Raw genomic sequence first — 27500 nt, 5'->3', positions numbered from 1 at the left:
AACACGCTCAGACACACGAGCAGGTTTCCAAAGATGATGAACAGGATCAGCAGAACCCCGAACACCAGAGCCGCCACGTTGTGTCCCGCCATCTCCTCCCGGTCCTCCTCCCGGTCTTCCTCCCGCTCCTCCGCTCCTCCCGGTCCTCCTCCCGCTCCTCCGCTCCTCCCGGTCCTCCCGGCCCGGGCCGTCTCTCATGCAGGCCGGGCAGGACTCTGGTCCCCGCACTGTGGTCCCATCCTGGTCCTCTCTACCGGACTCTACTGGAGACACTACCGGAGACTCTACCGGAGACTAGCGGAGACTCTACCGGAGAATACCAGAGACTAGCGGAGACTCTACCGGACTCTACTGGAGACTAGCGGAGACTCTACCGGAGACTACCAGAGACTAGCGGAGACTCTACCGGAGACTACCGGAGACTCTACCGGAGACTCTACCGGAGACTCTACCGGACTCTACCGGAGACTACCGGAGACTCTACCGGAAACTCTACCGGACTCTACCGGAGACTCTACCGGAGACTCTACCGGACTCTACCGGACTCTACCGGGGAGCTCCAGCCCGCCGCTGCGTAAAGGTGTAAACAGACTCAAACTGAAACAGAAGCTGATGAAGTTCCTCCAGAAAAACTAATCAGCTGATTCACAGACGCGTTAAAATCCAGAAATCACAGAATTGTGAAGCTGAGAAACGTTTCAGCTGCTGAAGGATCGATGAGCCGATTACTGCTGATTATCCTGCCCGGTGTCCTTCAGAGTGCGTGTGTGTGCGTGTGTGTGTGTGTGTGTGTGTGTGTGTGTGTGTGTGTGTGTGTGTGTGTGTGTGTGTGTGTGTGCAGGTGTGTGTGTGTGTGTGTGTGTGCAGGTGTGTGTGTGTGCGTGTGTAAATGTGTCACAAGCACAGCAACAAATAAAAATAAACATCATATAAAATATTCGTATAAATACTAAAGTTGTAACATTAACAGCGTTAATAAACATTTCATTGGATTCTTGATGAACTGAATAAACAGTAATAAACTGTAATAAACTGTAATAAACAGTAATAAACTGTAATAAACTGTAATAAACTGTAATATTAGGTTTATCAGTGGAAGCTTCACTTTGTTTTCATTATGAGAATAACTTTAATAAATCTTTAATTTTCTATTTTTGACTAGTTTTTATTTTATTTTTCGCTCTTTTTATTTTTCTGTACTTTGTTTTAATTTTTTATTTCTATATATTTATTATTATTGGGTTTTCTTGTTTTGAATTGTTTGTTGAGTACATTGAGTTGCTCTGTTTAAATAAACACATTCAGTAAGTTAAGTGTTTGATGTGTAGAGCAGAGATCATTTAAAGGAGCAGTGTGTAGGATTAGTGACATCTAGTGGAGAGATAGCAAAGGTGCAACCTTCTGAATAAACCAACAATATACCAAACATTTAAAATCAGACAAAAACAACGTGAAAATCTTTAATTAATTAATAGCTGTGTCTTTATTTTTTTTAATTAAGGAGCATTAGATTCATTATTTTTGGAAATAAAGGATCTGAAGGTGTTTTCCTGCCACAGTGAAAACTTAAACATGTTCTCTGCTGCTGTTCATCAGACAGGATTATAATTTAAAGTTATTTACAATTTCAGTTTAGAAATGTTAGTGGTGTTTTATGACTTTGTTTAAAATGTATCTACAGTCTTTACGGGTTAGAGATATGTAGCTGGACTGGTTGCTATGGTGTCGATGTGGCTGGACTGGTTGCTATGGCGTCGATGTGGCTGGAGTGGTTGCTATGGTGGTTGTTATGGCGTCGATGTGGCTGGACTGGTTGCCAGGTGGTTGCTATGGCGTCGATGTGGCTGGACTGGTTGCTATGGTGGTTGCTATGGCGTCGATGTGGCTGGACTGGTTGCTGGGTGGTTGCTATGGCGTTGATGTGGCTGGACTGGTTGCAGGGTGGTTGCTATGGCGTCGATGTGGCTGGACTGGTTGCTATGGTGGTTGCTATGGCGTCGATGTGACTGGACTGGTTGCCGGGTGGTTGCTATGGCATCGATGTGGCTGGACTGGTTGCTATGGTGGTTGCTATGGCGTCGATGTGGCTGGACTGGTTGCCGGGCGGTTGCTATGGCGTCGATGTGGCTGGACTGGTTGCCGGGCGGTTGCTATGATGTTGCAACATATCCTCATCCTCTGTTTGTATGATATCGTACGTAAAGTTGTTTACTACTTTTTGTACGATATACGAATTTAAATACCTTCAGTAACACGAGCGATCAGTTCACCTGAGCAACTAAGTCTCACTGCAGTTTTTAAAAAAGCCACAAAATTTTATCTGTTGATTAAAATCCAGTAATCCACAAATATTATATATTACTTTGAAAATATAAACACTAGAGCGGAAGACTCATTGCGCAAATGTTGTCAACTTTCTGCCGTTTGAGGTTTTCTTTGAATGATATATTTATCATTTAGCAACACAGAAACATGAACATGTCCTTGATAGATTAAAGATATGATTGATTAATGTTAAAGCTGTTCTATTAAATTATTTCTCCCTATAAAATAAAGGTTTTGTCAGGTTTTGATGGCGGAAGTCGAGGGAAGAGCAGTGAAGAGGGTTTGTTCTACTACTGTTTAGTGGGCTTCATTCCATTTCAAATGAACGTCTTTAGTCAGAATCGGACTCCAAACGCATCTCTGTGTGAAGTTGCTCTTTTAATATCATATCAAAGACGATGTGGCTGAGAGTATTTAATATGAAATCATCTTTCTTTAAGTCTTCCTCATCCTGTCAGTAAAACATCTGTCAGTAAAACATCCTGTCAGTAAAACGTCCTGTCAGTAAAACATCTGTCAGTAAAACATCCTGTCAGTAAAACGTCCTGTCAGTAAAACGTCCTGTCAGTAAAACATCTGTAAGTAAAACATCATGTCAGTAAAACGTCCTGACAGTGAAACATCCTGTCAGTAAAACGTCCTGTCAGTAAAACATCCTGTCAGTAAAACATCTGTCAGTAAAACATCATGTCAGTAAAACGTCCTGACAGTGAAACATCCTGTCAGTAAAACGTCCTGTCAGTAAAACATCTGTCAGTAAAACATCCTGTAAGTAAAACATCTCAGTAAAACATCCTGTCAGTAAAACATCCTCTCAGTAAAACGTCCTGTCAGTAAAACATCTGTCAGTAAAACATCCTGTAAGTGAAACATCCTGTAAGTAAAACATCTGTCAGTAAAACATCCTGTAAGTAAAACATCTCAGTAAAACGTCCTGTCAGTAAAACATCCTCTCAGTGAAACGTCCTGTCAGTAAAACATCCTGTCAGTAAAAAATCCTGTCAGTAAAACGTCCTGTCAGTAAAACGTCCTGAAAGCTAAACATCCTGTCAGTAAAACGTCCTGTCAGTAAAACATCTGTCAGTAAAACATCTCAGTAAAACGTCCTGTCAGTAAAACATCCTGTCAGTAAAAAATCCTGTCAGTAAAACGTCCTGTCAGTAAAACATCCTGTCAGTAAAACGTCCTGTCAGTAAAACATCCTGTCAGTAAAACATCAGTCAGTAAACAAGCCGTTCTCATCTGTTCTTATGATATCAAGTGTCACGGCAGTTTTTAAAATAGCCTTGAAATTTAATCTGTTTAATTATTTATATCCTCAACATTTCTTTACACAAACACAAGAAAGTGTCCTGGATAACTCAACGACAGACTGGTTGAATGTTATGACCATCAGTATGAATTATTTCACCTTCGATTGTGAGAAATACGTTTAGTTTCTGCCGCTTTGGACATTAGCGGCTACGTTAGCCTACCCATGATCAGGCCTCTGCATCTCAGTTATTACCGTAATGTCCAGTATATACAGATCTCATTACCGTAATGTCCAGTATATACAGATCTCATTATTACCGTAATGTCCAGTATATACAGATCTCATTATTACCGTAATGTCCAGTATATACAGGTCTCATTATTACCGTAATGTCCAGTATATACAGATCTCATTATTACCGTAATGTCCAGTATATACAGATCTCATTATTACAGTAATGTCCAGTATATACAGGTCTCATTATTACCGTAATGTCCAGTATATACAGATCTCATTATTACTGTAATGTCCAGTATATACAGATCTCATTATTACTGTAATGTCCAGTATATACAGATCTCATTATTACCGTAATGTCCAGTATATACAGATCTCATTATTACCGTAATGTCTCCTTGAGTTCAGTTTAAAGTATAGAAATAAACTATATACTAATATATATTGATTATGACGTCAGACCAGAGCTGTAATGATGAGTTAATCAATCATCAATAATTCTGACCGGGGATTTCCAGCCGGTCCGTCGGTTCTGCTCCGTCTCTGCCTGGTGTTGACTCACACCGTTACGCGTTACGGCAGCTCTGGGAGAGAAATCCGCCTTTAAAATGAAGTTGCACTGTTAATACAGTAATTACCAATCACAGCCTAACGAGTGCCTTTAGTCTACCGTAATTACTGTAATAGCAGCACAACTTAAAGGCCCGATTTTGTTAACTTGCTCAAATTGAGTTGATTTGCTCATTTTCGAGGCGTTACCATGACAACGACTTAGGACGCGATGATTAACAGACAAACTTAAAGACAAAATGTTTTTAATTTCAACAGCAATAAAACATTTAAAATAAAAAAAAATAAAAAAAATAAAAAAAGACAAATTAACGAGTCGTTCTTCATCCTAACACGGAGGTCAGAGGTCAGCCAGGTCAGCTCTGCAGATCGGACAGGTGGTGTTATCCTGGGGGGGGAGGGGGGGGCACATTAAATACTGGTGATACACTGCTGTACACATGTGTGTGTGTGTGTATTTATATGTGTGTGTGTATGTGTGTAGTGTATGCGTTACCTTCAACCATCGGTCTATACACTTTACGTGGTAGTCATGGAAACAGGGCAACATCCTCAGCTTCTCTCCATCAGTGTAATCACAGAAACAGATCTGACACCTGCGGACCAATCAGAACACAGAATGAACAACGCTGTGGACCAATCAGAACACAGAATGAACAACGCTGTGGGCCAATCAGAACACAGAATGTACAACGCTGTGGGCCAATCAGAACACAGACTGAACAACGCTGTGGGCCAATCAGAAGACAGAATGTACAACGCTGTGGGCCAATCAGAACACAGACTGAACAACGCTGTGGGCCAATCAGAACACAGACTGAACAACGCTGTGGGCCAATCAGAACACAGACTGAACAACGCTGTGGGCCAATCAGAACACAGAATGTACAACGCTGTGGGCCAATCAGAACACAGAATGAACAACTCTGTGGGCCAATCAGAACACAGACTGAACAACGCTGTGGGCCAATCAGAACTCACTGTGTGTTTCCGGCGCTGCTGGCTGACAGGAAGCTCTTGGTGGGAAATCTCTGAATCTGTCTGCGAGTTAACTTCCTGTTTACTACAGAACCCTGACGCTGCTCAAAGTCCAGCAGAGCCTGGAACACACACACATATACACACATTATATACACACACACACATATACACACACACACATATACACACATTATATACACACACACACATATACACACACACACATATACACACACACACATATACACACATTATATACACACTAATTATCTCACTCCTCTGACGCTGAGCTAACTGAATCATTACCCCCCCCCCCCCTCACCTCGTAGTCGTTTCCCTGGACGTCGTCTGATAGGTCGGGGAGGCCGTTCCTCCTCCGGCCCCGCCCACGCCGCCTGTTTGGACCAATCAGATCTGTAGGAAGCAGAGCATCGTCGTCATCATCATCATCCTCACTACGACTCCCAGCATGCATTTCAGCAGGAACAGTTAATGACTTATTTGTAGTTGCTGTATGATGATGTAATTGATGATGTCATCGTACCGTGATCGACCAGCGGAGCGACGGCAGCCAGCAGGTCGGGCATCCAGCTGTACGCCTGATACTGCTCACATCAATAATCAATAATCAATAATCAGCTAGGCCACTCTACATGTAGTGCTGCAGCTCTGTGTGTGTCTCTGTGTGTGTGTGTGTGTGTGTGTGTGTGTATATGTGTGTGTGTGTATATGTGTATATGTGTGTGTGTGTGTGTCTCACCGTGTGTTGGCTCTGATGATGATGATGATGATGATGATGATGTTGATGATGATGATGAAGGGGAGTCTCTCTCTGCTCTTCATCAAATTGAGCCTGAAGGACAAAAAGATTCAATGAGTCCAGATTATCAATCAGCTGATCGGTGTGTATCAATCAGCTGATCGATCAGCTGACCTGCAGACTCCGAGCGAACGCCTCGTCTTCTTCCTCCTGAGCCGAGCGGACGGCGGCCTCGTCATCGTCACTGATGACGATCTGATCGGCTGCTGCAGGACGACATGATGATCAATAACTGTATCGATCAAACTAAACTGAATGTTTTCAGTTTATTACATTTATTTATTTTTAATGTTTGAATTACAGAAACATCAAATCATTCAAGATAAAATCAATAAAACTAAACGATCATGAATTAAATGTATTGATTATGTCAGTAAACCGATTCATTCATTATTATGTTTATAAAGTTAAAGATTAAACCACACGTGTTTATAAAATAAACTTTTCATTAATAAAAGAAATGTTCCAGCGTGTCTGACCTGCTGACGTTTTTCCCTGCTCGCCGCTGAGCCACCTCCTCTCCTCCTCAGTGAGGAAGGACAGAGAGCTCGAGGCAGGAGGAGACGCAGGAGGAGACGCAGGAGGAGGAGGAGATGTCTGACGCCTCTTCTGGCTGAAACAACCAGAGCCAGATTCTCCTGAGGAGCTCGCCACAGCCTCCACTTCCTGCTGTGATCCAGGTGTGAGGTAGGAGGAGGAAGAGGAGGAGCAGGAGGAGGAGGAGGAGCAGGAGGAGGAGAGCGGAGCCTCCAGCCAGCTGCTCAGAGGAAACACAGCGAGCGATGAAGCAGGAACGAAGCTGTGCTCTGCTGCCAGCCGCCGCCGTTTCCGTGGAAACAGCCGGTCGGGTTCAGGCGAGGCCGAGACCTGCTGACAGGAAACCGGTCTGAGATGCTCCTCCGTCACATGACTGCGTCTCCTCCGCCTGCCGAGCTGAGGACTGAAACACACGTTAAACATCAGTTACGTTAACGTTACCTGAGTTTAAACAGAGTTACGCTAACGTTACCTGAGTTTAAACAGAGTTACGTTAGCGTTACCTGAGTTTAAACAGAGTTACGTTAACATTACCTGAGTTTAAACAGAGTTACGTTAACGTTACCTGAGCGTAAACAGAGTTACGTTAACGTTACCTGAGCGTAAACAGAGTTACGTTAGCGTTACCTGAGTTTAAACAGAGTTACGTTAACTTTACCTGAGTTTAAACAGACTTACGTTAACGTTACCTGAGTTTAAACTAAGTTACGTTAGCGTTTCCTGAGCGTAAACAGAGTTACGTTGACGTTACCTGAGTGTAAACAGAGTAACGTTAACGTTACCTGAGTGTAAACAGAGTTACGTTGACGTTACCTGAGTGTAAACAGAGTTACGTTAACGTTACCTGAGTGTAAAAAGAGTTACGTTGACGTTACCTGAGTGTAAACAGAGTTACGTTAACGTTACCTGAGTGTAAACAGAGTTACGTTGACGTTACCTGAGTTTAAACAGAGTTACGTTATCGTTACCTGAGCGTAAACAAAGTTACGTTAACGTTACCTGAGCGTTACGAGTTACGTTAACGTTACCTGAGCGTAAACAGTTACGTTAACGTTACCTGAGTTTAAACAGAGTTACGTTGACGTTACCTGAGTTTAAACAGAGTTACGTTAACGTTACCTGAGCGTAAACAAAGTTACGTTAACGTTACCTGAGTTTAAACAGAGTTACGTTAACGTTACCTGAGCGTAAACAGAGTTACGTTAACGTTACCTGAGTGTAAACAGTTACGTTAACGTTACCTGAGCGTAAACAGTTACGTTAACGTTACCTGAGCGTTAACAGAGTTACGTTAACGTTACCTGAGTTTAAACAGAGTTACGTTAACGTTACCTGAGTGTAAACTAAGTTACGTTAACGTTACCTGAGTGTAAACAGAGTTACGTTAACGTTACCTGAGTGTAAACTAAGTTACGTTAACGTTACCTGAGTTTAAACAGAGTTACGTTAACGTTACCTGAGTTTAAACAGAGTTACGTTAACGTTACCTGAGCGTAAACAGAGTAACGTTAACGTTACCTGAGTTTAAACAGAGTTACGTTAACGTTACCTGAGTTTAAACAGTTACGTTAACGTTACCTGAGCGTAAACAGAGTTACGTTAACGTTACCTGAGTTTAAACAGTTACGTTAACGTTACCTGAGTTTAAACAGAGTTACGTTAACGTTACCTGAGTTTAAACAGAGTTACGCTAACGTTACCTGAGTTTAAACAGAGTTACGCTAACGTTACCTGAGTTTAAACAGAGTTACGTTAACGTTACCTGAGCGTAAACAGAGTTACGTTAACGTTACCTGAGTGTAAACAGAGTTACGTTAACGTTACCTGAGTTAAAACAGAGTTACGTTAGCGTTACCTGAGTTTAAACAGAGTTACGTTAACGTTACCTGAGTGTAAACAGAGTTACGTTAATGTTACCTGGGTGTTTCCGGGACGATGACAGACAGGTCCTGGTACAGGACCTCGCTGGTGTCGAGCAGGTAGCCTCGGTTCAGACCTCCTGGACTGTCGGGCTCTGAGGAGCCTCCTGAGAGCAGCTGGTCCATGACTTCCTCTCACACAGTTAGCACAGAGTCAGACTCATCCTGCAGGTAAGAACACACCTGAGACTCAGAGCAGGTAAAACCATTGTTACATTATTCTAACTGTGTCGTAGAGTTCAACCCATTCTGGATTTATGGGGTTGATGCCGATACTGGAATTAAGGAGCAGGAAAACAAACAAACATAAAAAACTATATATATATACATATATATATATATATATATATCCTCAGTACTATATATATATATATATATATATATATATATATATATATATATATAGTTATATCAACAGATAATTCTATACATCAAGATTATAAACATACATTTATCAATGGTCACTTTAAAACACTTGTGACAATGATATGTAATAAAAGCCTGATATTTTACATTTTAACTATAAACTTTATTGTAGAAAATGACGTCATACACTGAAACATCTAACATGTAGGTTTATATTTAACTTTAATTAGGATCAAATATATATAAAATGTGGCCTCTGTAACTTAACATATGTGTACATTAGTAAATACAGCTTAGATCATATCAGCTGATATATCGGTCTAAATACTGTGTAACACATCCGGTAAGCGGCGGGAAACTAAGTAACGGCGCTGATGATAGTAACGCGTTACAATATCACCGACATTTATTAACTTGTTTCCCCCAAACACGGAGCAGTTCATCCTTTACCTGTCACACCTAACCGTAACCGGGGGGGGGGGTGTTACGGTAACCTGTGTAACCGGAAGGGGGACATGATTCAAGGGTAACACAGCTCATCTGTTAGCGGTTAGCAGAGAGGAAAGAAGCTGCTTTTAAAAACAAACACGACGACACATCGATGTAAGAGAAACATCGACACGTTACTGCTATTAAACACTATGAGATCATATTGAAACATCTCCGCTTTCTTACCTTCTTAGATGATAAAATCCTGTTTCGGTTCCTGAACGGACGGTGAGCTGTTAACCGCTCACAACAGGAAGTACCGGCACGACTCCAAGGCTGGGGACCCGCCCCTCTCCTGCCTCTGATTGGCTCTGACTCTGACGCAAACAATACCACTAGCCAATCAGAGGCAGAGTAGGTTGGGTCGTTCCGTCATCGTCCTAGGAAACTAATAACAACCGTCCTAGGAATATAAAGGGTAACAACAAAAAGTCGGGAACTTCCGGCGTTATCACGAAAAGTACCGAAAAGTCCCCGCTGACATTTTACTTTTATTTTTCCTTTGAGAAAATTCCCCAAATAGAAGTAATCACATATTTTACTTCAATAAAAGTAACAATACTGCAAAGTAACACTACATTACAAATAAAAGTACTGCATGTAGTTTAAATATTACAGTAACAGTACTGCAGTATTATGAGTGATGTAGTATGCAGTATTACAGTAAAAGTACTGCAGTATTATGAGAGATGTAGTATGCAGTATTACAGTAAAAGTACTGCAATATTATGAGTGATGTAGTATGCAGTATTACAGTAAAAGTACTGCAGTATTATGAGAGATGTAGTATGCAGTATTACAGTAAAAGTACTGCAGTATTATAGTGATGTAGTATGCAGTATTACAGTAAAAGTACTGCAGTATTATGAGCGATGTAGTATGCAGTATTACAGTAAAAGTATTGCAGTATTATGAGTACTGTAGTATGCAGTATTGTAGTATTATGAGTGATGTAGTATGCAGTATTGTAGTATTTGTACACACTGAGCAGTAAATGTTTGATTACAGACTTTAGAATAAATTGTATTTATTTACTTTCAGACAGATCAGCTGTTTGTCTTCCATCAAACTTCATGCAGATATTTCCAGCAGTGAACAAAAAAAACAGAAACTTTAATCAAACAGTAACCACGTGAACAACGTTAACAGCACAACACTGCAGTAACCATGGTAACCCCGACCCAGCGGGAACAGGCTCTGTCGCCGCGGTAACAGCAGCCTAGAACAGCATGGACTGCAGAGACTTGCGGACTGTGGCCATCTCCTGCTGTTGCTATGGAGACAGACAACAAGAGGAAGTGACATCACACTGTTCATTATTGATCAGTAATTACTGATCAGTGATTATTGATCCCTGATAGAGACTGACCGTGTCCATGAGGATCTTCTTTTGCAGTGTGGCCATCTCCTTCCTCAGCTCCTGCTGCGCCCCCTGCAGGAACGACTCATGACTCTTCTCCATGTCCTCCATGTTCTACACACACACACACACACACACACACACACACACATACACACACACAGATACACACACACACACACATACAGACAGATATACACACACACACACACACAGACACACACACACACAGATAGATAGATGGTTATAACGGCGCAGTGATCCGGTTATAACGGGGCAGTGATCCGGTTATAACGGCGCAGTGATCCGGTTATAACGGCGCAGTGATCCGGTTATAACGGGGCAGTGATCCGGTTATAACGGCGCAGTGATCCGGTTATAACGGCGCAGTGATCCGGTTATAACGGGGCAGTGATCCGGTTATAACGGCGCAGTGATCCGGTTATAACGGTGCAGTGATCCGGTTATAACGGCGCAGTGATCCGGTTATAACGGGGCAGTGATCCGGTTATAAAGGCGCAGTGATCTGGTTATAACGGCGCAGTGATCCGGTTATAACGGGGCAGTGATCCGGTTATAACGGTGCAGTGATCTGGTTATAACGGGGCAGTGATCCGGTTATAACGGGGCAATGATCCGGTTATAACGGTGCAGTGATCCGGTTATAACGGTGCAGTGATCTGGTTATAACGGGGCAGTGATCTGGTGCAGTGATAACGGTGCAGTGATCCGGTTATAACGGGGCAGTGATCCGGTTATAACGGCGCAGTGATCTGGTGCAGTGATCTGGTTATAACGGTGCAGTGATCTGGTTATAACGGTGCAGTGATCCGGTTATAACGGTGCAGTGATCTGGTGCAGTGATCTGGTTATAACGGTGCAGTGATCCGGTTATAACGGGGCAGTGATCCGGTTATAACAGTGCAGTGATCCGGTTATAACGGGGCAGTGATCCGGTTATAACGGCGCAGTGATCCGGTTATAACGGCGCAGTGATCCGGTTATAACGGTGCAGGGATCCGGTTATAACGGCGCAGTGATCCGGTTATAACGGGGCAGTGATCCGGTTATAAAGGTGCAGGGATCCGGTTATAACGGCGCAGTGATCCGGTTATAACGGCGCAGTGATCCGGTTATAACGGCGCAGTGATCCGGTTATAACGGCGCAGTGATCCGGTTATAACGGCGCAGGGATCCGGTTATAACGGCGCAGTGATCCGGTTATAACGGTGCAGTGATCCAGTTATAACGGGGCAGTGATCCGGTTATAACGGCGCAGTGATCCGGTTATAACGGCGCAGTGATCCGGTTATAACGGTGCAGGGATCCGGTTATAACGGCGCAGTGATCCGGTTATAACGGGGCAGTGATCCGGTTATAAAGGTGCAGGGATCCGGTTATAACGGCGCAGTGATCCGGTTATAACGGCGCAGTGATCCGGTTATAACGGTGCAGGGATCCGGTTATAACGGCGCAGTGATCCGGTTATAACGGGGCAGTGATCCGGTTATAACGGCGCAGTGATCCGGTTATAAAGGTGCAGGGATCCGGTTATAACGGCGCAGTGATCCAGTGATCCGGTTATAACGGCGCAGTGATCCAGTGATCCGGTTATAACGGCGCAGTGATCCAGTGATCCGGTTATAACGGCGCAGTGATCCAGTGATCCGGTTATAACGGGGCAGTGATCCGGTTATAACGGTGCAGGGATCCGGTTATAACGGTGCAGTGATCCGGTTATAACGGCGCAGTGATCCGGTTATAACGGTGCAGTGATCCGGTTATAACGGGGCAGTGATCCGGTTATAACGGTGCAGTGATCCGGTTATAACGGGGCAGTGATCCGGTTATAGCGGGGCAGTGATCCGGTTATAACGGGGCAGTGATCCGGTTATAACGGGGCAGTGATCCGGTTATAGCGGCGCAGTGATCCGGTTATAACGGCGCAGGGATCCGGTTATAACGGCGCAGTGATCCGGTTATAACGGAGCAGTGATCCGGTTATAGCGGTGCAGGGATCCGGTTATAACGGCGCAGTGATCCGGTTATAACGGGGCAGTGATCCGGTTATAACGGGGCAGTGATCCGGTTATAGCGGCGCAGTGATCCGGTTATAACGGTGCAGTGATCCGGTTATAACGGGGCAGTGATCCGGTTATAAAGGCGCAGTGATCCGGTTATAAAGGCGCAGTGATCCGGTTACAAAGGCGCAGTGATCCGGTTATAACGGGGCAGTGATCCGGTTATAGCGGCGCAGGGATCCGGTTATAACGGCGCAGTGATCCGGTTATAACGGGGCAGTGATCCGGTTATAACGGGGCAGTGATCCGGTTATAGCGGCGCAGTGATCCGGTTATAACGGTGCAGGGATCCGGTTATAACGGTGCAGTGATCCGGTTATAACGGGGCAGTGATCCGGTTATAACGGGGCAGTGATCCGGTTATAGCGGCGCAGTGATCCGGTGCAGGGATCTGGTGCAGTGATCCGGTTATAGCGGCGCAGTGATCCGGTTATAACGGTGCAGGGATCTGGTGCAGTGATCCGGTTATAACGGCGCAGTGATCCGGTTATAACGGGGCAGTGATCCGGTTATAACGGGGCAGTGATCCGGTTATAACGGCGCAGTGATCTGGTGCAGTGATCTGGTTATAACGGTGCAGTGATCTGGTTATAACGGTGCAGTGATCCGGTTATAACGGTGCAGTGATCTGGTGCAGTGATCTGGTTATAACGGTGCAGTGATCCGGTTATAACGGGGCAGTGATCCGGTTATAACGGTGCAGTGATCCGGTTATAACGGGGCAGTGATCCGGTTATAACGGCGCAGTGATCCGGTTATAACGGCGCAGTGATCCGGTTATAACGGTGCAGGGATCCGGTTATAACGGCGCAGTGATCCGGTTATAACGGGGCAGTGATCCGGTTATAAAGGTGCAGGGATCCGGTTATAACGGCGCAGTGATCCGGTTATAACGGCGCAGTGATCCGGTTATAACGGCGCAGTGATCCGGTTATAACGGCGCAGTGATCCGGTTATAACGGCGCAGGGATCCGGTTATAACGGCGCAGTGATCCGGTTATAACGGTGCAGTGATCCGGTTATAACGGGGCAGTGATCCGGTTATAACGGCGCAGTGATCCGGTTATAACGGCGCAGTGATCCGGTTATAACGGTGCAGGGATCCGGTTATAACGGCGCAGTGATCCGGTTATAACGGGGCAGTGATCCGGTTATAAAGGTGCAGGGATCCGGTTATAACGGCGCAGTGATCCGGTTATAACGGCGCAGTGATCCGGTTATAACGGTGCAGGGATCCGGTTATAACGGCGCAGTGATCCGGTTATAACGGGGCAGTGATCCGGTTATAAAGGTGCAGGGATCCGGTTATAACGGCGCAGTGATCCAGTGATCCGGTTATAACGGCGCAGTGATCCAGTGATCCGGTTATAACGGCGCAGTGATCCAGTGATCCGGTTATAACGGCGCAGTGATCCAGTGATCCGGTTATAACGGGGCAGTGATCCGGTTATAACGGTGCAGGGATCCGGTTATAACGGTGCAGTGATCCGGTTATAACGGCGCAGTGATCCGGTTATAACGGTGCAGTGATCCGGTTATAACGGGGCAGTGATCCGGTTATAACGGTGCAGTGATCCGGTTATAACGGGGCAGTGATCCGGTTATAGCGGGGCAGTGATCCGGTTATAACGGGGCAGTGATCCGGTTATAACGGGGCAGTGATCCGGTTATAGCGGCGCAGTGATCCGGTTATAACGGCGCAGGGATCCGGTTATAACGGCGCAGTGATCCGGTTATAACGGAGCAGTGATCCGGTTATAGCGGTGCAGGGATCCGGTTATAACGGCGCAGTGATCCGGTTATAACGGGGCAGTGATCCGGTTATAACGGGGCAGTGATCCGGTTATAGCGGCGCAGTGATCCGGTTATAACGGTGCAGTGATCCGGTTATAACGGGGCAGTGATCCGGTTATAAAGGCGCAGTGATCCGGTTATAAAGGCGCAGTGATCCGGTTACAAAGGCGCAGTGATCCGGTTATAACGGGGCAGTGATCCGGTTATAGCGGCGCAGGGATCCGGTTATAACGGCGCAGTGATCCGGTTATAACGGGGCAGTGATCCGGTTATAACGGGGCAGTGATCCGGTTATAGCGGCGCAGTGATCCGGTTATAACGGTGCAGGGATCCGGTTATAACGGTGCAGTGATCCGGTTATAACGGGGCAGTGATCCGGTTATAACGGGGCAGTGATCCGGTTATAGCGGCGCAGTGATCCGGTGCAGGGATCTGGTGCAGTGATCCGGTTATAGCGGCGCAGTGATCCGGTTATAACGGTGCAGGGATCTGGTGCAGTGATCCGGTTATAACGGCGCAGTGATCCGGTTATAACGGGGCAGTGATCCGGTTATAACGGTGCAGGGATCTGGTGCAGTAATCCGGTTATAACGGGGCAGTGATCCGGTTATAACGGTGCAGGGATCTGGTGCAGTGATCCGGTTATAACGGCGCAGTGATCCGGTTATAACAGGGCAGGGATCCGGTTATAACGGGGCAGTGATCCGGTTATAACGGGGCAGTGATCCGGTTATAACGGGGCAGTGATCCGGTTATAACGGGGCAGTGATTCGGTTATAACGGGGCAGGGATCCGGTTATAACGGGGCAGGGATCCGGTTATAACGGCGCAGGGATCCGGTTATAACGGGGCAGTGATCCGGTTATAACGGGGCAGTGATCCGGTTATAACGGGGCAGTGATCCGGTTATAACGGCGCAGGGATCCGGTTATAACGGGGCAGGGATCCGGTTATAACGGCGCAGGGATCCGGTTATAACGGGGCAGGGATCCGGTTATAACGGCGCAGTGATCCGGTTATAACGGGGCAGGGATCTAGGGATCCGGTTATAACGGCGCAGGGATCTAGTTGTTCTGACCTTCACAAACTGCTCATAAAGTTCTCGGACCGTCTTCAACTTCTGATTCTGAACCAACCGAGCCTGCTGAAGGATCTTCTGCTGCTGTCTGAACAGTGACTGTAGAGGAGGAGAGGAGGAGGAGAGGAGGAGAGGAGGAGGAGGAGGAGAGAGGAGGAGAGGATAAGAGGAGGAGAGGAGGAGGAGGAGGAAAGAGGATAAGAGGAGGAGGAGGAGAGAGGAGGAGAGGATAAGAGGAGGAGGAGGAGGAGAGGAGGAGGAGGAGAGAGGAGGAGAGGAGGAGAGGGGAGGAAGGAGGAGGAGAGGATAAGAGGAGGAGAGGAGGAGGAGGAGGAGGAGGAGGAGAGAGGAGGAGAGGATAAGAGGAGGAGGAGGAGAGAGGAGGAGGAGAGAGGAGGAGAGAGGAGGAGAGGAGGAGAGGAGGAGGAGAGGATAAGAGGAGGAGGAGGAGAGAGGAGGAGGAGGAGAGGGGAGGAGAGGATAAGAGGAGGAGGAGAGGAGGAGAAGAGAGGAGGAGAGGAGAGAGGAGGAGATGAGGAGGAGAGGAGGAGAAGAGAGGAGGAGAGGAGAGAGGAGGAGGAGGAGGAGGAGAGAGGAGGAGAGGATAAGAGGAGGAGGAGGAGAGAGGAGGAGAGGAGGAGGAGAGGATAAGAGGAGGAGGAGGAGAGAGGAGGAGGAGAGAAGAGGAGAGGAGGAGGAGAGGAGGAGGAGAGGATAAGAGGAGGAGGAGAGAGGAGGAGGAGAGGAGGAGGAGAGGGGAGGAGAGGATAAGAGGAGGAGGAGAGAGGAGGAGGAGAGGAGGAGGAGAGAGGAGGAGAGGAGGAGAAGAGAGGAGGAGAGGAGAGAGGAGGAGATGAGGAGGAGAGAAGAGGAATAGAGGAGGAGAGGAGTGAGTAAAGTGACTGAGTAAATGAATGAATGAATGAATGAGTGAATGAGTGAGTGAATGAATGAGTGAGTGAATGAATGAGTGAATGAATGAGTGAATGAATGAGTAAATGAATGAATGAATGAGTGAATGAATGAATGAGTGAATGAATGAGTGAATGAATGAGTGAGTGAGTAAATGAATGAATGAATGAGTGAGTGAATGAGTGAGTGAATGAATGAGTGAATGAATGAGTAAATGAATGAATGAGTGAATGAATGAGTGAATGAATGAGTGAGTGAATGAATGAGTGAATGAATGAGTAAATGAATGAATGAATGAGTGAATGAATGAGAGAATGAATGAGTGAGTGGATGAATGAATGAATGAGTGAATGAATGAGTAAATGAATGAATGAATGAGTGAATGAATGAGAGAATGAATGAGTGAGTGGATGAATGAATGAATGAGTGAATGAATGAGAGAATGAATGAGTGAGTGGATGAATGAATGAGTGAGTGAGTGAATGAATGAGTGAATGAATGAGTGAGTGAATGAATGAGTGAATGAATGAGTGAATGAGTGAATGAATGAATGAGTGAATGAAGGAGTGAGTGAATGAGTGAATGAATGAGTGAATGAAGGAGTGAATGAATGAGTGAATGAATGAGTGAGTGAATGAATGAGTGAATGAATGAGTGAATGAATGAGTGAGTGAATGAATGAGTGAATGAGTGAGTGAGTGAATGAATGAATGAACAGACGTTGAGTTTCTCCTCCTGGTCTTCAGCTTTCTGAGCTTCAGTCTCCCACTGCTGCAGCGCCGAGTTAACCTGCTGAGAATACTGCTGAGTCATCTTCTGCCTGCAACACACCACACGCTGGTTACTTCCTGGTATTGATTATATATTGACTATATATAGACTATATATTGATTATGTATAGACTATATATTGATTATTTATAGACTATTTATTGATTATGAACAGACTATATATTGACTATATATTAATTATGTATTGATTACTTATTGATTACTTATTGATTATATATTGATTATATATTGATTATATATTGATTATATATTGATTACTTATTGATTATATATTAATTATGTATTGATTACTTATAGACTATATATTGATTATGTATAGACTATATATTAATTATGTATTGATTACTTATAGACTATATATTGATTATGTATTGACAGGTGATCAGATGAACCTCTGACTGTGGTAGTTGTTCCACAGCTCCTCCAGCTTGTGTTGACTCCCCTTCATGTAGTTCTTGGTCAGACTCTCCAGACGTTTCTTCTTGGCTTGCATCACTTTACTGATATCAGCTGTAAAACACATCCGTGAACCACATATACTCAGTTTACTGTCAAACAACATATTCATATTTAAGAAGCTGAATCTGAGAATTTAGACTTCATTTCTTAATAATTGCCTGAAAACACTGAATTATGTAAATATTAGGTGATTAATTTAATAGGTATCAATAATCATTATAACTCTTCAGCTCTGTGTTAGTTTGACTAGATTTATTTACTTATAAAATAGTTTTTTAGTATCTTTGCTACAAAATCATTGTTTACACATTTATTCCTAATTTAACATGTTAGTGCAAATCTGCTCAAATGTTCTGGTGTTAAATAAGTTTAACTGAATAATAATTAAATGTGTTACAGCTCATCACTGCTGTGGTTTAAAGCAAACTTCTAATTCATTCATATTAAATCTGATGGAAACTTACAACCAAACTTCTCCAACATGGACTGAACCTCATTTCTGCAGGAGACAAAAGTGAAGTTAATTTAGATCATTTATTCAGCTACAGTATTATTAGTATTATAATATATAAATAATAGTTTAATACCCAACAGCACAGGGCGCTGCCTCCGCCTCAAAGTCAGCCGGTCTTTTCTTTGCCAGCTTGTCAACAATCGGAGTTTCATCTTAAAACAGAAAACAAGCTGTTAACAACTCATAGTACAAGTACCTCAAACTGTACTACAGTAAAGTACAAGTACCTCAAACTGTACTACAGTAAAGTACTAGTACCTCAAACTGTACTACAGTAAAGTACTAGTACCTCTAACTGTACTACAGTAAAGTACAAGTACCTCAAACTGTACTACAGTAAAGTACTAGTACCTCTAACTGTACTACAGTAAAGTACTAGTACCTCTAACTGTACTACAGTAAAGTACTAGTACCTCTAACTCTACTACAGTAAAGTACTAGTACCTCTAACTGTACTACAGTAAAGTACAAGTACCTCAAACTGTACTACAGTAAAGTACTAGTACCTCTAACTGTACTACAGTAAAGTATTAGTACCTCTAACTGTACTACAGTAAAGTACAAGTACCTCAAACAGTACTACAGTAAAGTACTAGTACCTCTAACTGTACTACAGTAAAGTACTAGTACCTCTAACTGTACTACAGTAAAGTACTAGTACCTCAAACTGTACTGCAGTAAAGTACAAGTACCTCTAACTGTACTACAGTAAAGTACTAGTACCTCAAACTGTACTACAGTAAAGTACTAGTACCTCTAACTGTACTACAGTAAAGTACTAGTACCTCAAACTGTACTACAGTAAAGTACTAGTACCTCTAACTGTACTACAGTAAAGTACAAGTACCTCTAACTGTACTACAGTAAAGTACTAGTACCTCAAACTGTACTACAGTAAAGTACAAGTACCTCTAACTGTACTACAGTAAAGTACTAGTACCTCAAACTGTACTACAGTAAAGTACTAGTACCTCTAACTGTACTACAGTAAAGTACTAGTACCTCAAACTGTACTACAGTAAAGTACTAGTACCTCAAACTGTACTACAGTAAAGTACTAGTACCTCTAACTGTACTACAGTAAAGTACTAGTACCTCTAACTGTACTACAGTAAAGTACTAGTACCTCTAACTGTACTACAGTAAAGTATAAGTACCTCAAACTGTACTACAGTACTGTAATAGATGTATTTAGTTACTGAGTTGTAATCTGATTACAGTCGTGTTAAATGTAATCTTACCTCTGACGTCATCCTCTGAGCCGCTCATCTCTTTCTTTTCATCTTCATTAAAATCAAAAACTTTATCATTTTTTTCCTCTACATGTTTTTTCTTCATCTGTTTTCTTCCCGTCGCCATTTCTTCCTCTCTGCTAGCAACCCGGCACACAATGGCGGCTACCGCTAGCTTAGCTTCAGCTGCTATCTAACGGAGTTATCTTTAATTACAGCAGTTTAAATTAACTGACTGACTCAGTTCGGTTACTAATTAACTCTTAAAACCCAACAGACCTTTCTTCCGGCTCCCGGCTTTACTTTGAGTGAGTTTAAACCGCAACAGGAGCAACAAACAGGAATAAACCGAGCAGAGCTAACACGGCTAGCGGCTACTTCTAAGGCTCGTTTCCCGCCAAAACTAACTTCTTCTTCTTCTCTTTATTTCAGAGCAGCTCCATAAAAACAAACAAACAACAAGAAACAACACTTACTAATGATAATAATAATAATAACTAATAATTAAACGTCTCCTTTTGTCGGAATAAGGAAGATTAATGAGATTAATGAGGACAGAGTATAAAATGAAGCGTTTTATTAAAGTTATTTCCTAAACTTTGAGCCTGAATCAGCTTTTTACTGTTAATAAATTCACCTGTACGGAAGATAAATAATGACTAAAACTCTTACAAAGGAAAGTTAGTCGTGATTTAGTTTTTATTATTATTATTTTATGGTTTGTCAAAATTATGTCTAAATAATGGCATCTCATTTTTTTACGCTGTTATCATATATATATTATTTTTATTTTATTTTATTCTGCACTTTATCACACAGCCTCATCCTCAGACCTGTTGTTCTTATTTTAGTATTTAATGTTTTAGTTTATTGTTCTTTGATGTCTTTGTGTATTAAGCTGCTGGACCCTAAATTTCCCAAAAGGGATCAATAAAGTTTACATCTATCTATCTATTATAGATTTCTGATGGTAGAATTAATTAAAGTTAAATAATCTAAAACTATTAAAACCTCGCAGACTAACTGGAGTCAGTTAATAGTTTTCATTCTGATGACGTTGGTTTATAGCTTTGGAAATTATTATCTTATTATTTTAATTAAAAACCTCAAGTTATACATTTTTTTAATCTCATAATTTTGACTTTTCTATTTAAATCTCAAAATAATAAAAAGTTAAACATTTACAGAAGAACATTTCTGCACAATGTTGATTTACTAAATCAAAATTGTGATACGCTATAATTTTAACTAAATTGTTAAATCTCATAAAGTCAAAATCATGAGATAAGATGTCAAAATGGTGACGTCTAATAATCAATGATTGATTTTTTAGTTTGACTAAATCAAGTTTTAATTTACTCTCAGAAAAAAAAAAGTACATATAATGATTTTAATCACAGTACTGTAATAATACTGTGATTGCTTCTCTCTGTAATTAATGTTTGAAATGACCCAAAACATACTTTAAAAGAACTTTCTGTCATTTAAATTAAATTATAAAACTCTGAACACTGAAAAATGATCCGACTCTTCTTTAAAAGATAAAAGCTGGTTTAAATATAATAATATAATAATATAATAATATAATAATATAATAATATAATAATATAATAATATAATAATATAATAATATAATAATATAATATGGTGTTTACATCATTTATTCTTCACACATGTTTAATTCAGAGTTTATTAACAAAAAGGAAAAATGTACACGTATAAAAAGAGAGAACAAAGTCTGTTGGGACAAAATGAAGTTAAATAAAACTGCTTCATGTTTTAACTTTGCATCCAGTCAAATATCAAACTTCTCTTCACAGATGAAATGTCCGTTCTCTTCGTACTCTTCCCGCGTCACCAGCATCTCATCGTAGTCGGGATGGTTGGACAGCAGCTTCCCTCCTTCCCACGAGTACGTGATCGGACTGAAGATCAATAAACACCTTACGTATTAATCTGATTCATGTTTAAACTTATTAAAGATTCATAGGTAAATTTATTATGATATCAGCTCCTAATGCAGGTATGATTTAATATGATATCAGCTCCTAATGCAGGTATGATTTAATATATCAGCTCCTAATGCAGGTATGATTTAATATGTTATCAGCTCCTAATGCAGGTATGATTTAATATATCAGCTCCTAATGCAGGTATGATTTAATATATCAGCTCCTAATGCAGGTATGATTTAATATGTTATCAGCTCCTAATGCAGGTATGATTTAATATATCAGCTCCTAATGCAGGTATGATTTAATATATCAGCTCCTAATGCAGGTATGATTTAATATGTTATCAGCTCCTAATGCAGGTATGATTTAATATGATATCAGCTCCTAATGCAGGTATGATTTAATATATCAGCTCCTAATGCAGGTATGATTTAATATGTTATCAGCTCCTAATGCAGGTATGATTTAATATATCAGCTCCTAATGCAGGTATGATTTAATATATCAGCTCCTAATGCAGGTATGATTTAATATGATATCAGCTCCTAATGCAGGTATGATTTAATATATCAGCTCCTAATGCAGGTATGATTTAATATATCAGCTCTTAATGCAGGTATGATTTAATATGATATCAGCTCCTAATGCAGGTATGATTTAATATGGTATCAGCTCCTAATGCAGGTATGATTTAATATGTTATCAGCTCCTAATGCAGGTATGATTTAATATGATATCAGCTCCTAATGCAGGTATGATTTAATATATCAGCTCCTAATGCAGGTATGATTTAACATGATATCAGCTCTTAATGCAGGTATGATTTAATATGATATCAGCTCCTAATGCAGGTATGATTTAATATGATATCAGCTCCTAATGCAGGTATGATTTATTATATCAGCTCTTAATGCAGGTATGATTTAATATGATATCAGCTCTTAATGCAGGTATGATTTAATATGATATCAGCTCCTAATGCAGGTATGATTTAATATATCAGCTCTTAATGCAGGTATGATTTAATATGATATCAGCTCTTAATGCAGGTATGATTTAATATGATATCAGCTCCTAATGCAGGTATGATTTAATATGATATCAGCTCCTAATGCAGGTATGATTTATTATATCAGCTCTTAATGCAGGTATGATTTAATATATCAGCTCCTAATGCAGGTATGATTTAACATGATATCAGCTCTTAATGCAGGTATGATTTATTATATCACCTCCCAGACAGAGTCTCACCTGTCGGGCAGCAGGACGGACACAGGCAGGTGAGCAGGAACCAGTGACCTCAGCTCAGCTTCCAGCCGTTGTCTGAAACCAGGAAACAGCGTGTTTCCTCCCGTCAGCACGATGTTCTGATAGAAGTGAGGCTGCATCTCTGAAACACAACGTCACTGTTATCAGGACAAATATTCATAACAACATGCAGAGCAGAAACTATTTTACCCTTCTGAAGCTAATATAACAAACATGCTTCTTTTCTATTTAAACATTGTTTTAAGTCCTTTAAACAGAAGATGTGATTCAGTCTGCTCACTCACAGCTGATTTAGTTTTTATTCATCTCTGAGTTAAAATATAAGTGTTAAATATGAGTTATAAAACAATTAAGCTGGAGGGAGATAACTAACACACACACACACACACACACACACACACACACACACACACACACACACATACATATAGAAGCTTACAGTCACACAAACTACACTAAAGAACAAAAAGGATAATAAATAAATAAAGTAGGATACTATTTTTAAAGCTTTCATGTGTAAAGTAATAAATAGTGAACATGTTATAAACAGGTGGGGAGTTCCAGTCCTCTGAAACGAGGCCAACCAGGAAGTAACTTAAAACTGCATTCTATCAAAAGGCCACCAGGGGGCGACCGTTTTGGTGTCAAAAGGACTTCCGTCTCTATACAAGTCAATGGAGAATTCACCAACTTCTCACTTGATTTCTAACCTCAGTAAACGTTTTCAAAATGTGTTTATGGTCTCAATCGCTAGTTTAAAGCCTTCTTCAATGCAGTATGATGTTCATTTGGGACATTTTGGCCTCCCTGATTTTATATGTGACGATAAAGCAGGGTATGCATTAGGGCGTGGCTACGTGGTGATTGACAGGTTGATTGGTTCACAGGTTCAGGAGGGCGCCTCATGCTCCTCCTGATGCCCATATAAGTAGAATCCATGTGTGTGTAGTTAGTTGTGTAGTGTGTGTAGTGTGTAGTAGATAGTGTGTAGTGTGTGTAGTGTGTAGTAGATAGTGTGTACAGTGTGTAGTGTGTTACCTTGGGGCAGAGTGTGTAGTTAGTTGTGTAGTGTGTGTAGTGTGTTACCTTGGGGCAGAGTGTGTAGTTAATAGTGTGTAGTGTGTGTAGTGTGTAGTTAATAGTGTGTAGTGTGTGTAGTGTGTAGTTAATAGTGTGTAGTGTGTGTAGTGTGTTACCTTGGGGCAGAGTGTGTAGTTAGTTGTGTAGTGTGTGTAGTGTGTTACCTTGGGGCAGAGTGTGTAGTTAATAGTGTGTAGTGTGTGTAGTGTGTAGTTAATAGTGTGTAGTGTGTGTAGTGTGTAGTTAATAGTGTGTAGTGTGTGTAGTGTGTTACCTTGGGGCAGAGTGTGTAGTTAGTTGTGTAGTGTGTGTAGTGTGTTACCTTGGGGCAGAGTGTGTAGTTAGTTGTGTAGTGTGTGTAGTGTGTTACCTTGGGGCAGAGTGTGTAGTTAGTTGTGTAGTGTGTGTAGTGTGTTACCTTGGGGCAGAGTGTGTAGTTAGTTGTGTAGTGTGTGTAGTGTGTTACCTTGGGGCAGAGTGTGTAGTTAATAGTGTGTAGTGTGTAGTTAATAGTGTGTAGTGTGTGTAGTGTGTTACCTTGGGGCAGAGTGTGTAGTTAATAGTGTGTAGTGTGTGTAGTGTGTAGTTAATAGTGTGTAGTGTGTAGTTAATAGTGTGTAGTGTGTGTAGTGTGTAGTTAATAGTGTGTACAGTGTGTAGTGTGTTACCTTGGGGCAGAGTGTGTAGTTAGTTGTGTAGTGTGTGTAGTGTGTTACCTTGGGGCAGAGTGTGTAGTTAGTTGTGTAGTGTGTGTAGTGTGTTACCTTGGGGCAGAGTGTGTAGTTAGTTGTGTAGTGTGTGTAGTGTGTTACCTTGGGGCAGAGTGTGTAGTTAGTTGTGTAGTGTGTGTAGTGTGTTACCTTGGGGCAGAGTGTGTAGTTAATAGTGTGTAGTGTGTAGTTAATAGTGTGTAGTGTGTTACCTTGGGGCAGAGTGTGTAGTTAATAGTGTGTAGTGTGTGTAGTGTGTAGTTAATAGTGTGTAGTGTGTGTAGTGTGTAGTTAATAGTGTGTAGTGTGTGTAGTGTGTTACCTTGGGGCAGAGTGTGTAGTTAGTTGTGTAGTGTGTGTAGTGTGTTACCTTGGGGCAGAGTGTGTAGTGTGTAGTTAATAGTGTGTACAGTCTGTAGTGTGTTACCTTGGGGCAGAGTGTGTAGTTAGTTGTGTAGTGTGTGTAGTGTGTTACCTTGGGGCAGAGTGTGTAGTTAGTTGTGTAGTGTGTGTAGTGTGTTACCTTGGGGCAGAGTGTGTAGTTAGTTGTGTAGTGTGTAGTGTGTTACCTTGGGGCAGAGTGTGTAGTTAGTTGTGTAGTGTGTGTAGTGTGTTACCTTGGGGCAGAGTGTGTAGTTAGTTGTGTAGTGTGTGTAGTGTGTAGTTAATAGTGTGTAGTGTGTGTAGTGTGTTACCTTGGGGCAGAGTGTGTAGTTAGTTGTGTAGTGTGTGTAGTGTGTAGTTAGTTGTGTAGTGTGTGTAGTGTGTTACCTTGGGGCAGAGTGTGTAGTTAGTTGTGTAGTGTGTGTAGTGTGTTACCTTGGGGCAGAGTGTGTAGTTAGTTGTGTAGTGTGTGTAGTGTGTGTAGTGTGTTACCTTGGGGCAGAGTGTGTAGTTAGTTGTGTAGTGTGTGTAGTGTGTTACCTTGGGGCAGAGTGTGTAGTTAGTTGTGTAGTGTGTGTAGTGTGTAGTTAATAGTGTGTAGTGTGTGTAGTGTGTTACCTTGGGGCAGAGTGTGTAGTTAGTTGTGTAGTGTGTGTAGTGTGTAGTTAGTTGTGTAGTGTGTGTAGTGTGTTACCTTGGGGCAGAGTGTGTAGTTAGTTGTGTAGTGTGTGTAGTGTGTTACCTTGGGGCAGAGTGTGTAGTTAGTTGTGTAGTGTGTGTAGTGTGTGTAGTGTGTTACCTTGGGGCAGAGTGTGTAGTTAGTTGTGTAGTGTGTGTAGTGTGTTACCTTGGGGCAGAGTGTGTAGTTAATAGTGTGTGTAGTGTGTAGTTAATAGTGTGTAGTGTGTGTAGTGTGTAGTTAATAGTGTGTAGTGTGTGTAGTGTGTTACCTTGGGGCAGAGTGTGTAGTTAGTTGTGTAGTGTGTGTAGTGTGTTACCTTGGGGCAGAGTGTGTAGTTAGTTGTGTAGTGTGTGTAGTGTGTTACCTTGGGGCAGAGTGTGTAGTTAGTTGTGTAGTGTGTGTAGTGTGTTACCTTGGGGCAGAGTGTGTAGTTAGTTGTGTAGTGTGTGTAGTGTGTTACCTTGGGGCAGAGTGTGTAGTTAATAGTGTGTAGTGTGTAGTTAATAGTGTGTAGTGTGTGTAGTGTGTTACCTTGGGGCAGAGTGTGTAGTTAATAGTGTGTAGTGTGTAGTTAATAGTGTGTAGTGTGTGTAGTGTGTTACCTTGGGGCAGAGCGTGTAGTTAATAGTGTGTAGTGTGTGTAGTGTGTAGTTAATAGTGTGTAGTGTGTAGTTAATAGTGTGTAGTGTGTGTAGTGTGTAGTTAATAGTGTGTACAGTGTGTAGTGTGTTACCTTGGGGCAGAGTGTGTAGTTAGTTGTGTAGTGTGTGTAGTGTGTTACCTTGGGGCAGAGTGTGTAGTTAGTTGTGTAGTGTGTGTAGTGTGTTACCTTGGGGCAGAGTGTGTAGTTAGTTGTGTAGTGTGTGTAGTGTGTTACCTTGGGGCAGAGTGTGTAGTTAGTTGTGTAGTGTGTGTAGTGTGTTGCCTTGGGGCAGAGTGTGTAGTTAATAGTGTGTAGTGTGTAGTTAATAGTGTGTAGTGTGTTACCTTGGGGCAGAGTGTGTAGTTAATAGTGTGTAGTGTGTGTAGTGTGTAGTTAATAGTGTGTAGTGTGTGTAGTGTGTAGTTAATAGTGTGTAGTGTGTGTAGTGTGTTACCTTGGGGCAGAGTGTGTAGTTAGTTGTGTAGTGTGTGTAGTGTGTTACCTTGGGGCAGAGTGTGTAGTGTGTAGTTAATAGTGTGTACAGTCTGTAGTGTGTTACCTTGGGGCAGAGTGTGTAGTTAGTTGTGTAGTGTGTGTAGTGTGTTACCTTGGGGCAGAGTGTGTAGTTAGTTGTGTAGTGTGTGTAGTGTGTTACCTTGGGGCAGAGTGTGTAGTTAGTTGTGTAGTGTGTAGTGTGTTACCTTGGGGCAGAGTGTGTAGTTAGTTGTGTAGTGTGTGTAGTGTGTTACCTTGGGGCAGAGTGTGTAGTTAGTTGTGTAGTGTGTGTAGTGTGTAGTTAATAGTGTGTAGTGTGTGTAGTGTGTTACCTTGGGGCAGAGTGTGTAGTTAGTTGTGTAGTGTGTGTAGTGTGTAGTTAGTTGTGTAGTGTGTGTAGTGTGTTACCTTGGGGCAGAGTGTGTAGTTAGTTGTGTAGTGTGTGTAGTGTGTTACCTTGGGGCAGAGTGTGTAGTTAGTTGTGTAGTGTGTGTAGTGTGTGTAGTGTGTTACCTTGGGGCAGAGTGTGTAGTTAGTTGTGTAGTGTGTGTAGTGTGTTACC

The 27500-nt window shown here is 42.3% G+C and overlaps 5 protein-coding genes across 5 annotated transcripts in view; all 5 read right to left on the bottom strand.

Annotated features, from left to right (window-relative positions):
- Positions 1-92, bottom strand: part of drd4a (dopamine receptor D4a) — a 10085-nt gene extending 9993 nt beyond the window's left edge. The window contains exon 1 of the mRNA XM_062420480.1: positions 1-92. This exon is cut by the window's left edge and continues 106 nt beyond it. Within this exon, the coding sequence (XP_062276464.1) occupies positions 1-92 (92 nt within the window).
- Positions 1-18857, bottom strand: part of LOC133981671 (cytosolic 5'-nucleotidase 1B) — a 114393-nt gene extending 95536 nt beyond the window's left edge. The window contains exon 1 of the mRNA XM_062420484.1: positions 18809-18857. The gene's annotated coding sequence lies outside the window, so the exon portion shown is untranslated. The remainder of the gene's footprint in view (positions 1-18808) is intronic.
- On the bottom strand, positions 4654-9766 carry si:ch211-59o9.10 (uncharacterized protein LOC561841 homolog). The gene is made up of 10 exons (XM_062420473.1): positions 9686-9766; positions 8643-8809; positions 6668-7128; positions 6303-6394; positions 6129-6221; positions 5913-5973; positions 5691-5782; positions 5369-5487; positions 4884-4983; positions 4654-4775 (listed from the first exon to the last, which is right to left on the bottom strand). Exons 2-10 carry the CDS (start codon positions 8768-8770, stop codon positions 4728-4730), a joined length of 1194 nt encoding a protein of 397 aa, XP_062276457.1. The 5' UTR covers positions 8771-8809; positions 9686-9766; the 3' UTR covers positions 4654-4727.
- On the bottom strand, positions 10719-19847 carry sycp3 (synaptonemal complex protein 3). Its single transcript, XM_062420490.1, has 8 exons — positions 19730-19847; positions 18562-18640; positions 18439-18473; positions 17908-18025; positions 17445-17544; positions 15813-15911; positions 10869-10973; positions 10719-10772 (listed from the first exon to the last, which is right to left on the bottom strand). Exons 1-8 carry the CDS (start codon positions 19845-19847, stop codon positions 10719-10721), a joined length of 708 nt encoding a protein of 235 aa, XP_062276474.1.
- A 1555-nt stretch (positions 19848-21402) lies between these two features.
- Positions 21403-27500, bottom strand: part of actr6 (actin related protein 6) — a 12373-nt gene continuing 6275 nt past the window's right edge. Inside the window, exons 10-11 of the mRNA XM_062420474.1 lie at positions 22927-23065; positions 21403-21645 (exon numbers count right to left, since the gene is read on the bottom strand). Coding sequence (XP_062276458.1) covers positions 21516-21645; positions 22927-23065 — 269 coding nt within the window. The 3' untranslated portion in view covers positions 21403-21515. The remainder of the gene's footprint in view (positions 21646-22926; positions 23066-27500) is intronic.

This window comes from Scomber scombrus, chromosome 6 (genome assembly GCF_963691925.1).
Source record: "Scomber scombrus chromosome 6, fScoSco1.1, whole genome shotgun sequence".
Classification (NCBI taxonomy): Eukaryota; Metazoa; Chordata; class Actinopteri; order Scombriformes; family Scombridae; genus Scomber; species Scomber scombrus.
This window is presented reverse-complemented; position numbering and strand designations above follow the sequence as displayed.